Source organism: Odontesthes bonariensis, chromosome 15, assembly GCF_027942865.1.
Source record: "Odontesthes bonariensis isolate fOdoBon6 chromosome 15, fOdoBon6.hap1, whole genome shotgun sequence".
Classification (NCBI taxonomy): Eukaryota; Metazoa; Chordata; class Actinopteri; order Atheriniformes; family Atherinopsidae; genus Odontesthes; species Odontesthes bonariensis.
In genome coordinates, this window is record NC_134520.1 from 17,656,668 (window position 1) to 17,671,505 (window position 14,838).

At 42.5% G+C, this 14,838-nt stretch overlaps 1 protein-coding gene across 1 annotated transcript; it reads right to left on the reverse strand.

The window, feature by feature from the left end:
• Positions 1-525: 525 nt before the first annotated feature.
• Positions 526-13,912, reverse strand: cdc34a (cell division cycle 34 homolog (S. cerevisiae) a). Its single transcript, XM_075485277.1, has 5 exons — positions 13,467-13,912; positions 5,643-5,729; positions 5,053-5,150; positions 3,452-3,586; positions 526-3,365 (listed from the first exon to the last, which is right to left on the reverse strand). Exons 1-5 carry the CDS (start codon positions 13,647-13,649, stop codon positions 3,143-3,145), a joined length of 726 nt encoding a protein of 241 aa, XP_075341392.1. The 5' UTR covers positions 13,650-13,912; the 3' UTR covers positions 526-3,142.
• Positions 13,913-14,838: the final 926 nt, after the last annotated feature.

Sequence of the window (14,838 nt, forward strand, 5' to 3'; positions counted from 1 at the left end):
TTAGTGAAGATTAAGTAGAAAATACCAAATCTCCACATGAAGCCCTGCTGAATGTGATGCGTTAAAGTTTAACATTAAAGAAAATGCAATAAAAACTGATTAATTAGGGCTCAACTAAAAGCTTCCGCAAACGCTGAGAAGTGTCTTACCTTTGTTTCCTCCAAGATTAATATTTCCAAGAAGGGAAGAGGGAACCGTGTGCATTTAAAGACGTTTTGTTTCCCCTCAAATTCCCATCAGTGGCACAGAAAGCATCAGAAAATCCTTTTGAGTCTCCACCAGCCCTCTGAGCACAGCAGGGCGACTACTGGGTGCACATCTCATCGTGTGCATTCCTAAAAACACAGTAAACGGAAAAGGAAGGACACAAGTCTTACCTCTCGGAGCTTAACCCCGAGTTTCATTCAAATGTTATTGATTTCAGGGTTTGAAAGAAAACGCAGAAACCAAATCAGACGTCGAAGCCTCTGAAAGATGGGAAATTAACCAACTGGGGGAAAAACAAAACAAAACAAAAAAAACAGCCAATATCTAATAAAGAGCTTTATTTCAGATTTTAAATAGATTTACAAACCATAAGAAAAAAAAAAAAAAGAAAATATAAACAAAAAGAAAGAAAAAAAAAACATCAAGTGATCGTCAAAATATCCACATGTGCATATCAAGGTAGAGATTGTAAAGAGTCCTTTGAAGCCAACAGTGAGTCCCCCCGGGGTCAGGTGCACTCAGCTGAAGGAGGATTTGTTTGTCGTTTGGTGGTTGTCTTTTTCTTTTCTTTTTTCCTGAGGTTCTTGTTGTTTTCTTAACTGCTGGGTTTTCCCTCAGTGACGCTGCCACCAATCACAGCTCAGAGAACTTAAGGGGGGGCGAGTAGGGAGGAAGGATGATAAGAAAACAGTAGTCATATAAAGGACATCAGTCTATTATCCAGTATTGAAAACTCACTGTAGAGCATTCAGAGCCAAGTCATTATTACAGCATGGTTTGGTTTCTATACAACTTTCCTGTTTTTAAAAGTAATTCTGTAAATTGGTTCTATATTTAATCTGTCAACAACCCTGGTTTCTTAATCGAGTCAATAATCTCAATACAAATAAGAAAACAATGCAGCTCACACCACAAATTTTGGAAATAAAAATATGACGTCAAAGTTGAAAAGCGTAAAAACACAAACCCCTTCAGCCCATTCACAACGCGACAGATTTAGATAAAATTGAGTTAGCGAACCTTACTTTTCTTCTTATTTTTTTTTTATATCTCGGACACAATCCCAACCCTTATAGCAGATCTAAAACCACGAATACATATCAGCATGCTAGTGAAGAACCAAAGTCTCCTGCTCGTGCTCGGAGTTGAGCCCAGTCCCAGATCCTTCCCGTTTTGAGCATCCTCTCCAAACATCTCTGAAACAATCTGCAAATGTTCACACAACGGAAACGTGGTTACAGTGATTTTCAGAATTTTCCTTGAAAATACTGTTGGATGGCGGTAATGTGTTTTAAGTGTGCAACAGAGCAACAGAGGGCGTCTGATGGCGCTCAGCTGACTGAAAACAAAACCCCCATATTCATGTGGCCAGTTTCCAGTCCTCTGATTCATACGCACTGTAACCTGATCTCCTCTGAGGTAGCAGAGTTCATTGATTCAGGTGAGTCAAGATTGCTGCAGTCCAGTCGAGCATTTCAGAGTAAGGGGGGGGGGGGGTGACGCATGCAGCCACCGGTAGGGGGCGAGCGCTGTGAAAGTTGGCGTTCAACGTAACTCCTCTGCTGTGGATATTTGTGCTACTCTAAATATGAACCACAAACCACAGACAAACAAAGACGGATACAGCTGCACACATCCATCTCTAACTGATCTCACAGTCTCTCTAGAGCCCTCACAGATACATCGAAACTTCATTGTCAGACCCAGCTGTGCTGCCACATTTAAAGCACTGCATATTAAAGGAAGTTCAAGCACTGTCTGCATAGTTTTTTTTTTTTTTTAAATACAGTACGTTGGTTTTTCATGAGCAGCAGCAAGCTGAGCTAGATGTTTAATGCATCCAGGCCACTGGTAGCACGTGCTTGTACGATGAAGGCTGTGTGGCAGCAAGTAGAGGATGTTCGATCTACATCCAGATTCTTTAGATCAGCTGTTGGATCTTACCTTTCTCACTCACGGCCCTGACAAATCTGACAGGCGCCGCTAGAAATAAGTAGAGACTTATTCCATCAGTAGGGCGCTGTTTGCAATTTATACTGTAAGCCTGACAAAAAAGAAAGAAGAAAAAAAAAAGAAAAAAAAAAGGGAATTAAATAAAAAAAATAAACGATTCTCGTCACTTTTGTATGTCTGCCGGTGGGGTTTTTTGCTTTGATCAGCCAGTCACTCAGATCTGGGACATTAGGGATAAAAGGAAGGCACAAGGGAGTGCGAGCGGCTTTTGGAAACTGATAACTTCCCCGTTGGTAGCAGCATGAGCCCTGTGGCTTTAAAAGGTCAGAGGTGAAGCGTGGCAGGGCTTCAAACAGCCTGCTAACTGGAGGTCCCACGCATGGCTCAGGCGGAAATGACTCAGCTTTTTGTAACACAAGCTGTACGCCATTTTTCCAGTATTGGCTTCCCCTGCAAATACTTCACTCTTGTTTTACAGTGATCTGATCTGTGATGTTACATTCCTGCCTGCTGATGATGATGTAAAAGAAGTGACCGCTCTCGAGCAATAAGAAAGCTTTGCTCCACTCAGCATCTATGGAAGAGATGGGTCTGGGAGCTGATGAGCTTTTAGGGGAATCTGAACGGGTATCAATGGAGATGAGCACAAGGAGATGAAGAAAACTCAAAAGTATCGAATTACGCCGTTTGTGTGCAACTTCTACTCAGACAAATGAAAAGCGTAAAAGAGAAAATGTTAGACAAAAAAAACAACTCTGCAACTTCCTTTTCGTCAATGCATCAAGCTTTAGTGTGCAGACTGCGACTGCACATGTGACAGAGGGTGGACAGGGTGCCCGTGCTATGTAAGGACTCAGGGCGAAGGGGGAGGGACGTAAAGTTCAGTCCATAACAGAAGACGGAGGCGTGTGTGTGAGGAAGAGAATAAGAACTGGTCACGGGTGGTGGAGGAGAGAGTGGGTGACATCACAGGGAGGCGTGGTCAGGAGTCCTCGGTGCCAGAGTCGTCCTCATCATAGCAACAGTCTTCATTGTCATCCTCGTCGTCTTCCTCCAGCTCCTCGTCGTCATAGTAGTCATCGTATAAGAGGTTTGAGCCGTCGTCTGTGGGTGGGACTTGGGTGCGGACGCAGTATTCGTCCAGTGTGATGGGAACCTTGACGCCGTCCCTCTCTGCGTCAGCTTTGGTAGCCAGCACCTGCTTCCTGTGAGACGGAGAGAAAAGAATGTCAGCACCAGAACTTTGCGTCTCAGCTGCACTGACGAACTGTGCCTTTATCGATCGTGGTACCTGATGATCTCAATGTATTCTCGGTCCTTGCCCTTGCTGTCCCTCCACTTGCGGTACATGACGGACGCGTCCACGTTGGCCGGGGAGAATGTGTTGGGTTCGTTCAATAGGGAGATGACACTGAGCAGGATGGTCCTGGGAGAGATGCAGACGAGAGAAAAGGTGGGGAGAGATTTAAATAGAGGAAAGCAATCCAGGATGAGAGACGGGTAAGACGAGAAAATTAGAGTACAGGTCAAAGAGGATGGAAAGAAAAGCCCCTAGACAAAAAAAAAAAAAAAAAAAAATTCTATCACTGTAAACATTTGACTCTGGCTCCAGAAACTGCTCATTAGAGACACTATCTGCAAATACTGCTGAAGACAGACTAGTATAGAGAGAGGGTGCTTAAAAACAGGGTGGTACAGTACATGCTTCAAACATTTTTCAACACTGACTTCTTGTAGAAATACAAGGCCATTTTTAAATGTGGGACTTTGCTGTCAGCTCTCGGTCTACAGAGGCTCCATTCCTGAAAGCTTGCATCCACAGAGCAAGGAGAGATTCTGATTAAACTCAGGAGAGAAATGGGAGAGCTGGAGGGACTAAAACGATTCAAACTGTATCCAGCAAACACGGCTCTGAAATATCTTGATTTATAGTGTATGATCTCTCACGAGCTTTTCCCAACAGCTCTTCTTTCCCTGGGCCATAATGTGGGACTGTTAGTTGTCTCGCTGTTTGTCGGATCCAGGGCATTAGCAGACTCATTATAATATCAAATTATAAGAGTATGTCCATGTGCATACAGCACCAAAGGTAAAGCTAAAGACGGAGGACTGGGAAAGCTGGAGGGGATAAACATATGAATACAAGTCCAGTAAATATCTGGGGGGAAAAAAAAAAAAAAAAGGAAGGGGGGGGGGGCTGACGAACCACAAGATGCTTCTCGCCTGAAGGTTAGCAGAGTGTGTCAGTGCTAAACATTTCTGCTTTAGGAGCAGGAATCCAGACTGAAAACATACGGTAGGTTCTAACAATTTTAGAGAAGCGAACACCATATGCCTAAAATACGCAAATGTCTTATGTCACCAACTCTCTTGAAGACGAATCATAGCAACTTGTAGTTGGCTTTTGAGAATATTTTAGAGCTTCACTAACCGCTTCCCAGTGAAAATAAAAATTTATATTTGTAAAAAAAAATTAAGAATCTAAAATCAACTTAGAAATATTTATAGAAAGGCCTCGAGAAAGAAACTTCAGAGCCTCCATTTTGTTGATCAGCACAGGTTATTCCTCCTCTGCCTTTGAAACTGAAGTGTTTTCAGGACTAATTTACCCTCAGCAGCAGCGTTTCCCTGTGCCAGGGTCCAACATCAAACAGGTGATCAACATCATTTTCTTCATTTTTAAAACCAACAGGTGCTTGTTGCTCTAGCTGTTGTACGGACACTTACGGAGTAGGAGCACCATGTCTTCTTTATATCGTTTCAAAGAGAATGTGTGAATCAGTATGTGAATTCAAGTCAAACACCATTAAAAACATAAAACATCAGTTTACAATTAGACTAAAAGAGCGATTACTGCATCAGAGGACTGCTGCCTGTGTAGCAGATGAATACCTGACATTCTGTGTGGGGTTCCACCTCTCTGACGGCAGCTCGCCGCTCTGTGGGTCATCTACTGGTGGATGCAGGATAGAGATGCACACATCCCCATTCTAGGAACACAACACAATACACCTTTATGTTCAGACATTTCATTTACCATGCAAATACAGTTAAAAACATTATGTGGGGGGAGGGGGGTCCGTCTCAGCCAGTGTTAGCGTACATCTCTCCAGAGACACAGTCCTCTTCATTTATTTTCTAATTACAGTGTTTGTAGAATTATTTTGGGCAGCAACCTTTGTGCACAGGGCATGTAAACACCAGCCAGTGACAGCATGCAGCTGTGAGTATTAAACATCCAGCAGTTCAAACTGCTCCCACACACACACACACACACACACACACACACACACAAACATATATGCTTCATTATCAGAAAGTGAATCTTTACATGAAATCCACACACACACAAAAAAACAAAACAAAAAAAACAGCTTCCTGTGGGGTTGGGAAGAAGCTGTTCCCAACCCCACTCTTTAAATATTTAAAGAATAGGACTGGACAGACTATACCAAAGACTTTAATATTCTTAGATTAATTACCTCATAGATGTTGGGGTGCCACATTTTGGTGAGGAAGCGGAAGGCAGGTGGAGAGTAGGGGTAGTCAACAGGAAACTTGATCCGAGCCTGGGGGTGAGGAGACATATTAGCAACGTGGCAGGAAGTTTATTTACCCCTCTCAGTTGTCAACTTACAGGTCGAGACTACTCCCCGCCAAACTATAACCGTTTAGGAAACATTTTCACTGATTACGCAGACAGATTCCTTAAACCACAGTTAGACAGCTGGATTTGATTAAAGTCAACTCTCTGTGTCATTTTCTTACAATGTGTAGTGAATTCATACTTTTCCTTAAAACTGCTCTTCTACTGACAAGTACAGCTGCCTTTGTGGGGCATTGACTGGCATAATGCAAAGAACGGCCACAGAAGGACACACAAGCACAGGCGGCTGACGAGGAGAGAGGGGGCTGTATTCTTAAAGCTTTTCTTATAGTTGCAGCACTGGTGTCAAGAAGCAGGCTGCTGAGTGAGCCTCCACAATCGTGCTGATTAGCTCAAATATAAATTAAACAGGTATAAAAATAGCAACTTTTGGAGTCCCTGCTAACCGTTCTGAGGAGGCATTGAGGGGCTAATGACACTGTAATGCAATATGGTGTGGAGGATGGGAGGGATGGAGGCTTGAAGTGCATTCAGCTGCAAAGTGTGTAGAGCTCAGAGAAACACCGGCGGCTGGGAGGGGGTTGGTGGTATAAAGACATTGTGCATGTCCTTTCCAGCTGTCACTTCAGCCCAAAACAATCCACTACTCACACTTGTGCTCTGCTATTACACGTCCTAACACTGAAGCACAACCGCACACATGTACTGTGTAAAGGACCCCTCCTCCCTTTCCACAAGGCGTGCCATGGCAGAGCCGGGGACGATGGGGGAGCACACACCGACTGGACCGATTACACACACGCATATCACTCAGCAGGAAACCTTCTCCTGATCCCCTTGTCATATACACACACACAGGCTCACATTTGCTGATTCGGCATGGTCAGCTGGTTCTCGCCGAAGAGATGGGGCGGGTGGCAGCTGCATGGGAGCAGAGGGGTGGAGTGGCAGCGGGAGAAGCACAGGAGAATAAAGGGGGTTGGGCTCTGTAATATTTCAAGCTTCAGTCCTCTTTGACTGCATTGCATAGTTGAAACCAAGTGCTCAAAACACCCATAAGTGACCCGGTAACAGATTCTTGCCATAAAAGCTGTCAGTGTGTCATGACCTCTGCATTAAAACGCATAGATTTAGCATTTGTTATCACACAGACGATGAAAGGGGATCAACAACCAACAGAACTAATCTGTTCTCGACCTGTAAAGGCACAATCGAGAAGAAACGTACACAAAAAAAAAATCCACGGGTTTGACTGGCAGAAAGCTGGTGGACAGGCAGAGTGCAGAGTTCAAGCCAACACTGAACACATAATAGGTTGGCAACAGTGCAGCACGCAGCAGCCAGCGGGCTGGTGGTGGAGGAGGGGGGAGCAAGGCCATGCAGCAACAGCGACCGCTCGCTTTTTCTTTCAAAACAATGAAAGCATTAACATCATATCTGTCCACTGGCTGAGAAATGAGACAAAGGAGATTTTTGCCTTTTATTTTAATATAAGAAAGCCGCCCCTCTAACTCTCCCTCCTCCCACATCTCATCTGCAGGCAGTCACAGACAGGATGTTTGCCAATGAGCATGTTTTGTATTAACCACAACGGCTGACACCAGAAGTCTTTAAGCATTACTTTTAGAAAACATTCAAACAAAGTTTCTCAGAAAAAGAACTAGGGGACAACTGGCTTGCTGTAAAGCTCTGGCAACACTTCCAGTGGGCGAAGTATTTAAGCTTTTCTCACCAAACGGCAAGAATGAAAAGACATTACAGGTTCAGATGACTTTTTGTTAACAAGAATTTCCGTGGATTAAAAAGAAGCTGCTGGGGGGGGCCACACACTTTATTTCACAACTCGTTTGGTCATGTTGGAACACATTTAGATGAATCAGACTACGCCAACTGCTGAAACCAGAGCAACTTGGCTCTGATGATACTCAAGAAAAAATGACTTAGACTCACTCAGCTCCTCAAAACAGAAAGGTTTGCCTTGCCTGTACACATGTGACCCAAAACTCATCTCACCCTTTCCCTTGTTGCTGGGAGGCCTACGCAATGACACATCCAGACAGTGCGTCCAATAAAGATTCATCTCCATTCATCACTATCCTGTTAGTCTGAGCACAAGCTAACAGTAGATCAGGAAGGTGGGGATATGCATCGAGGATAAGCACAAAAACTGATCCCAAATAAGAAGGTAAGAGCATGATTTCACAACGCAGCTTATCGGGAGGCTTTCCACTGCTTTCCCGTTGTTACAATTCTACATTTCAGCTTTAGCCGACGCTCTTGACCTGCTCACACAGCAGGCAGCAGAGTGTGGATGGATTCAAGGACGGGGTAAAGAAGTGATGGCTGCTCGGCTGGCTCATTTGATCTGCAGCAGCGAGCAGTTCGTCTCCTGTCTCAGTACCGAGCACAAAGAAGAGAAGAAACACTACGGAAAAGGGGAAGAAGAGCGAGGACACAGCAACAAGGTCTTAAAAGAGAAGAATGACGCTTTTTAAAACAGATCACTCTTGTCTATGGTAGACATTCAAATATATCCCTGCTAATAAATATACTCAAACTGCATTAGCCTTTAAAGTGCTTCTCTCATCCTGTATATTTATACAGCTGCTAAGACATGACCTCTGCCCATCACAACAAGCAAACCTGTGCACTTCTTGCAGCAGCCTAGTGATGATTTGCATGTCATGCCTCAGAAATGAACTGAGCACAGAAAGCATAGAGTCCACGGTGCGAAGGGAACTCACTCTGGATAACCCATTTAAGCAGCAGACATGAGTGCAGCCAATTTCCTGCCAAGTGTGAGAAGAAAAAAAAAAAAAAAGAGGGGGACTTATGAAAGACTTGTCTTGTTACCAATAATACAGAATGCAAGTTCAGTTTCCTCATTCTGTGAAAATCTTTCTTGGACTGCGACCTAAAAAACAGCATTCAGGAGAGAACAGGAATGAGAGAGCACGCCCACCCTGTAGGAGATGACAGCAAGGAGAAGTAAACCAGGTCAATGAAAAGACCCTGAAAAGAACAAATCATTCTGTTCTCCTTTTGCACCTCTTTACAATCTCTACAGACCCTATCCACACACATGCAAACACAACTACTCCAAATGATAGGAAAAAAGGACCTTAAGTGGAGAAAATTACATCTAGCCACACTGACATTTCAAACACAGAGCACAGAGCCAGGTTTCAGAAATATGATTACCACATTGGTGGCCTAAACAGGAAGGAAAAGAACATACTCCCAGCGCTTCGGGGGACGGTTAAAACTGTCTGCTGGGGCCTCACACTCACCTCTGCTCACAACAGGCTCTCCTTTCAAAGGGTGACCACTGCAAGAAAGGGCTCCATCTGATCTTGCTCTGGCTGTTCAGTATTTCTTCTTTTTTTCCATGTGACACAGCCAGAGGGGGAAACATGACTCCAGCAGCTGAGCTCGGCCCAGCCCAGTCGAATCCTATTCGGCCAGGTTGGGCCTGTAACCTCCCCTCCAAAGCTAATGTTGAGTCTGTGCACCCGAGAATGAAGGAAGGCAAGCAGCCATTAATATAGCTGCCCAACAGGACTGGGTGTCTGTCAACTGACTGTCAAAAGTTAAACAAGACAGTACAGCCTGTGCCTAACCAGAAGAGCAAAACCCCTCTTTCACATCAGCCGTGAAAACCTACTCTGTCAGTTGACAAAGCCACTCCATTTACACTATGATTTCATGCATCATAGATTAAACAGCCTTCCAACTTATTTCCAGGTGTCCCAACAGCGGTACATTTCAGTCTCACTCCACATACGGGATCATTTCTTGCTATACGTTGCCACCACAAACACATGACCTCATAACTGTGGACATACAGTTGACACATTTTCTCCTGTTCTGGTGCGTCACACAGGACCGAGAAGGAGGACGAATTTAGTCAAATGTGGACCGACATTCGCTGACGTTACAGAGGGAACAATGTCAAAGTTCTTAAGTGGAGTTCACAGCCCTGTGCAAGACTTCATGACTGTCCTTGTTGATCCAATAACCCTGAAAAGCTGAGCAATGTGAAGAGCCAAGAGCCACGATGGATGTGATGGGTTTGGTGCGATTTCACCCCAGATGTGGCAACCGTAATGTGATACTATACAGTGTAAACTACAGTTAATCAAAACATATTTCTTGAATAGTAACCAATAATGAATTTTCTAAGCAGCTTTGGCAAAAGTTTAAAACTGCTACCAAAGATTCATAGAGAAATTACATTTGTTCAAATTTTAAAAGCACAACATGCGAGAAATTCTATTGGTCGCATGCAGTAGACCTGTGCAGTCTCCTGACATGCACAGGTCTACTGGAAAGAGTACAGTAATTACCTTTGACTTAATGAACAGTTATTTGATTTGGATTACACTGATAAAAGTTTTTTTTTTTAAAGCAAAAAAAAAAAAAAGAAAGAAAAAAAAAAGCTGTAATAATCTAAATTTGATCATTTTGTGACAAAGCTGAATCCGTAAAAGAGATCCAAATCAGAAACAAACCACTCCTCAGCTAACAGACAAACATTTAAAAACTAGATCATGATGGGAGCTGGAGCTCCACTAAGGCTAAACAGACTGATAGACAGAAGTCATTAATGTCCGATGTTGTTGAAAGGAATACAGAGTACTTATTTCACTATGTTGCACAATGCCCAACCACGAGTTAAATTCTCAAGTCTAACCAAAACTTTTACTTATAATGATCACAAATTGATGATCACAAGCTAAATATTATAGCAACCATTTCCTTTATGGGAATAAATAAATAAATAAATAAATAAATAAAATCAAAGAGGTCTGGTCTCAGAGTAGCCAGCTCAGCAGGTCTGCTTACATATCCCAGGATCAGTCAAACTGGCCTTCTGCCAGTAATCAGACGCTCAGAGTCCAGATGGACACTTCGTGTGAAATGACAGAACGCAAGTTTGAGATGTCTCGGATCCAGAGAATGAACGGGGGAAGCATGTGAAACCTACGGTTCAATGGTCAGTTTATAATTTGAAAGTGCTGTTATGCACTGCATATCCAGGTCAGTTACCTAATCGGGCCTGAATGACATTTCAGCATGCCCCAGTCCAACGTGTGCATGCAGTCATGATGCGACTCTGAAAACAACACCCCTGTGACAGAAATACCTGACTCAGCCAGGTTTCGTGCAATGGCAGTACCTGCTCCGTTTCTCAAGAACTGGCAGATGCAGCTTGTCATAACTGATTGTTTGGGTAACCTGGTCAAAGCACGTTTTTTTTCTTTTCCTTTTTGTTAGAATGAGGCAAACTGGTTGGATGGAAACCTGGATCAGGACAATGAGTCACAACCATGCGGTGGATTTCACAGCCGGGACGTGCATTCCTGGCCCGACAAAGGAATCCTGTACGCAGCACCCACACTGACACACTGAACAGGATCTACACAGTGGCCTGGCCGGGACCCTTCGGTGTTCACAGGCTTTAAAAAAAAAAAAAAAAAAAAAGACCAGAGGAAAAAATGCTTCTCAAGAACTGGAGTTATACCAATGAAACCTCTGCACTGTTTTTACAAGCAGAACCTTCGCAGTATGTTTGATAATCCAAACACAGTGAGCAGTTGTTTCTGATAAATTGCAGTTTATCTGTTATATTGGAAAAATAATAGCTCAGCATTATGAGAACAAGCTGATAAGAAGATGTACAATTTGCTTGTTTGCCACCATTACAAAACCTGAAATCTTCTTTGGAAGCCATGACCTATATAGTTTTTGCCCCCCCCCCCCCTCACTAAAACAGGACTTTGAAGCCACTTCAATAAAGGCTGGCCATCTTTTTTTCTTTTCATGTAAAACAAAGTAACAATAACTGCCAAGTTTCAAGCAAAACTACCGAGGGTGTATTAGACTTTGCCAGACAAAGTGATTAATCAAAGAGCTCCACGGGATGAATAACCACATTAGTGCAGAATTTCAAACAATCCCCTCAATGTGTTGCAATGTTCCAAGCTGATGTTCACATTCTCATTTAGTTTGGGACAAATAAACAGCAGACTGTCTGCTGTGGCAACAGACACGAGGGTATAGCATGTGTATTTACAATGTAGGTGTGTAGCTTATAGCGGGATCTAAAGTGAGTCAAATACTGTAGCTCCAGCTTGTAAAAGGGCAAAAAAAAAAAAACTGGATCAACAGTCAGTCGCCTAAAGGTCTGAGGTGAGCAATTACAGAAATAATTACTGAAGAATACCGAGGTTGCCTAAAACTCAAGTCCTTTTGTAAGAAACGCCAATGCTTAAACAGGAACAACACATTTGTGAAACAAAAACATTTCGCTCTCAAGGGAGGAAGTAACGCAGACAACAAAATTGCCAACGAGTTTCCAGAAAACAGACAAGACAAGACTGGATACATCAGCATTTCAAAAGGCAAGGTTACTGTGCATTAGGGATTGGTTCCTATGAGTAAATCTGAATATGTAAAGAAACGGCCCGCTCAACCCTGGGCTCCTGATTTATGATGAACACAAATTAGTTGAATTAGTTAGCAAGCTGATGAGCTTATGTATTCAATGTACAGGGCTGGGTAGTTACCTGTAATGAAATTGAGCTCATCAAGAGGACAAGAAATAAGTCATCGTTATCAGGCATAATCACATGTGAAAAAGATGTTGCCGCCTTGTCAAGAATGACTCAATTACACATGTAAAATGGGACCAGGACGATGTAAAGGACTGAAACAGTGCACTTGTATGGGTTAGCGCTATGCTTGTGGAAGGGTAGTTTGATTCATCCGAATATAAATGCTGAAATATGCTACACTATCGAGTAAGCTTCCCCTCACAAGTTTCCAGTTTTGTTAACAGTGCCTTAATCTCTTAATGACATCCCAATGATAATTGGCTTTTCCTGCTGATTTACATGTGTAGTTTATGTCATTTCTGTTTTTCAAAAGGCCCAATTTGATTTGACCAACCGTAAAAATCTGGATATGAGAAATACATCTAATTTCAAAATGTTCTGAGATGTCTAAACGAAAAGTAGATTTATGTGACAGGGTCCTTTTTTGTTTGTGTGTAAAAGTGAATATTAATTCATCCAAAAGTAATCTATGACTTTTCAAGACAAGATCTAATCGTTTTTAGTGATCCATTCAAGTTACCAAGTTTCCATGCGATTTTCATTCAGTAAAATGGCTACAAATTCAGAATAATCCAACCCAACCGTAACTGTGATGATGAGCACGATGATTGAACCAGTTAGTCAGCTTGTCTGTTTAGTGTTAATGTTGGAGGCGGTTGTAAACTCGCCGACCTTTTGTTACAGAGCAACATTAAAAAAAAAAAACACCTAGCAAATGTGACCATCCGTTTATGGTCACGAAAGGGGTAAATAAATATGTATTTGATAGAAAATAAGCCGTAGCAAAAAGAAAAGTTTCTCTGTGGGGAAGCATGTACGACTAAAACTAATGACAGTCTGACTGAGTAGAGTTGATTTAAAGTTAAACAAAGAGCTGGGTCCCTCACAGAGACGCTTAAACAGGGAACAACCAACCATTAGCTTACTAAACGGTACCAGCTTTTAGCCGTTTATGAGCTACATTTAACAGCTACATTAGGGCTTAAGTTAACCGCAGGCTACCCTTTATGCGTTAAAAGCGAAAACTAAATTAACCCGCTCAAGAACAATAGATTTACTGCTAGCTAACATTAGCTACTCACCTTAAAATAACCACCCTCGTAGTGCGTGTTTGGGGGTCCGAATATCGCTACTTCCCAGTTGTACATGTCCGACTCGTCAACCAAAGTTATCTTGAATCCCTCGACTGGCTCATCTTGGAGACTTTTCATCTCCAGCATTAGTGCTTTTTGGGAACTGGCTACATGATGTCCATGTTGAGCCATATTCCACTACGATTAGTATTAATATATCAGCAACCCACCGCAGCTGTGACTGCGAAGGACAAAGCTAGGTCGGTACAAACAGCAGCTACCCGTAGAAGAACCAAGTCCTTCGCAAAGGAACGCGTTGACGTTAGTTTCCGTTGGTATGTCTTCAAAACAGGATCTAAAATCGCGACGACTGGGCTTTATTTGGTCAGAGCTGGTGCGCCTTCCTCTGTTGTTGTGAACAATCCCGGGGAGCTCAGTTTCTGCCGACCATCTAAACCTTCTCCAATCAAGTCGGAGACTTGCTTTACGTGGTTTCCGGTTACAGCTTTCAAAATACAGCCCCTCTCATGGTCTTGGTATCGTTTCATTTTGTTTCCATAGAACTCAGCATATACAAATGAATAATGGTATATCTGTACGTGGTCCAGTTTTGTCAAATTGTCACTGCTCATTGTGAGGTTCAGGTAATTTGCATGTATTCCCGATCCTTTGTTCAATTTCCCGATGTGGTCACTTAGCAAAGTCTAATTGCTGTCTAATTTTGCAGTGTGTCTTTTTGGGATAATTGTTTGTCTTCCATTGATATTTTGTGGTCTCATTCTTGGACATTAGTCCCACTCTTTTACAACCCCTAAATATTTTTGGGCTAACAATTTTGACGTGTTCGAGTAAACTAAACATCTACTTCTTTATTTTTGAGCTGCTCAGATGCTTATATCGTGGCAATACCCCCATTTACTGTCATTTCAGGAAGAAAACGCCTTCATCTTGACGTCTTATTCTGAAAGTCTAAACAGGAAATACAGTCATCCCAGCAGAGACGTTTGTGAAACCTAGCCTGATGTCTCACTCGTGTGTGAACCATAAAAGCTCGTGAAAGCAATATTTGCGTTCAAACAAATTAGATATACAAAAACTAAATTCTGAGGTTTTTAATCATTTTAACTTTTCTTGTCTGAACTGCTTGCTGTTAGTCAGCAGCGGTCTCGGTAACTGGCACTACTGAGCAAAGCTTTATGGGAATTGAAGTTCAAAGCAGGAAATAATTGCTGTATAGTCTTAAAGTTTGAGTATTTAAGTATTTAAAGTACATAAAGTATAATTTTCCCCGTGTAAAGAGTATAACAAATTCCAAACACACATTTTTTTTGGAACACAAAGAAAGACTACAGAAGCTTCTTACAGCTTTTATTTCTAATTA

Bases quoted from the DNA above. Each gene is read 5' to 3' on its own strand.
- cdc34a (XM_075485277.1), bottom strand. From the start codon at position 13,649: ATGGCTCAACATGGACATCATGTAGCCAGTTCCCAAAAAGCACTAATG. The intron at 5,730-13,466 runs GTGAGTAGCTAA...CCTCACCCCCAG, and splicing joins ACGAGGGTGGTTATTTTAAG to GCTCGGATCAAGTTTCCTGT. The intron at 3,366-3,451 runs GTACCACGATCG...TCCGTCTCACAG, and splicing joins GAATACATTGAGATCATCAG to GAAGCAGGTGCTGGCTACCA.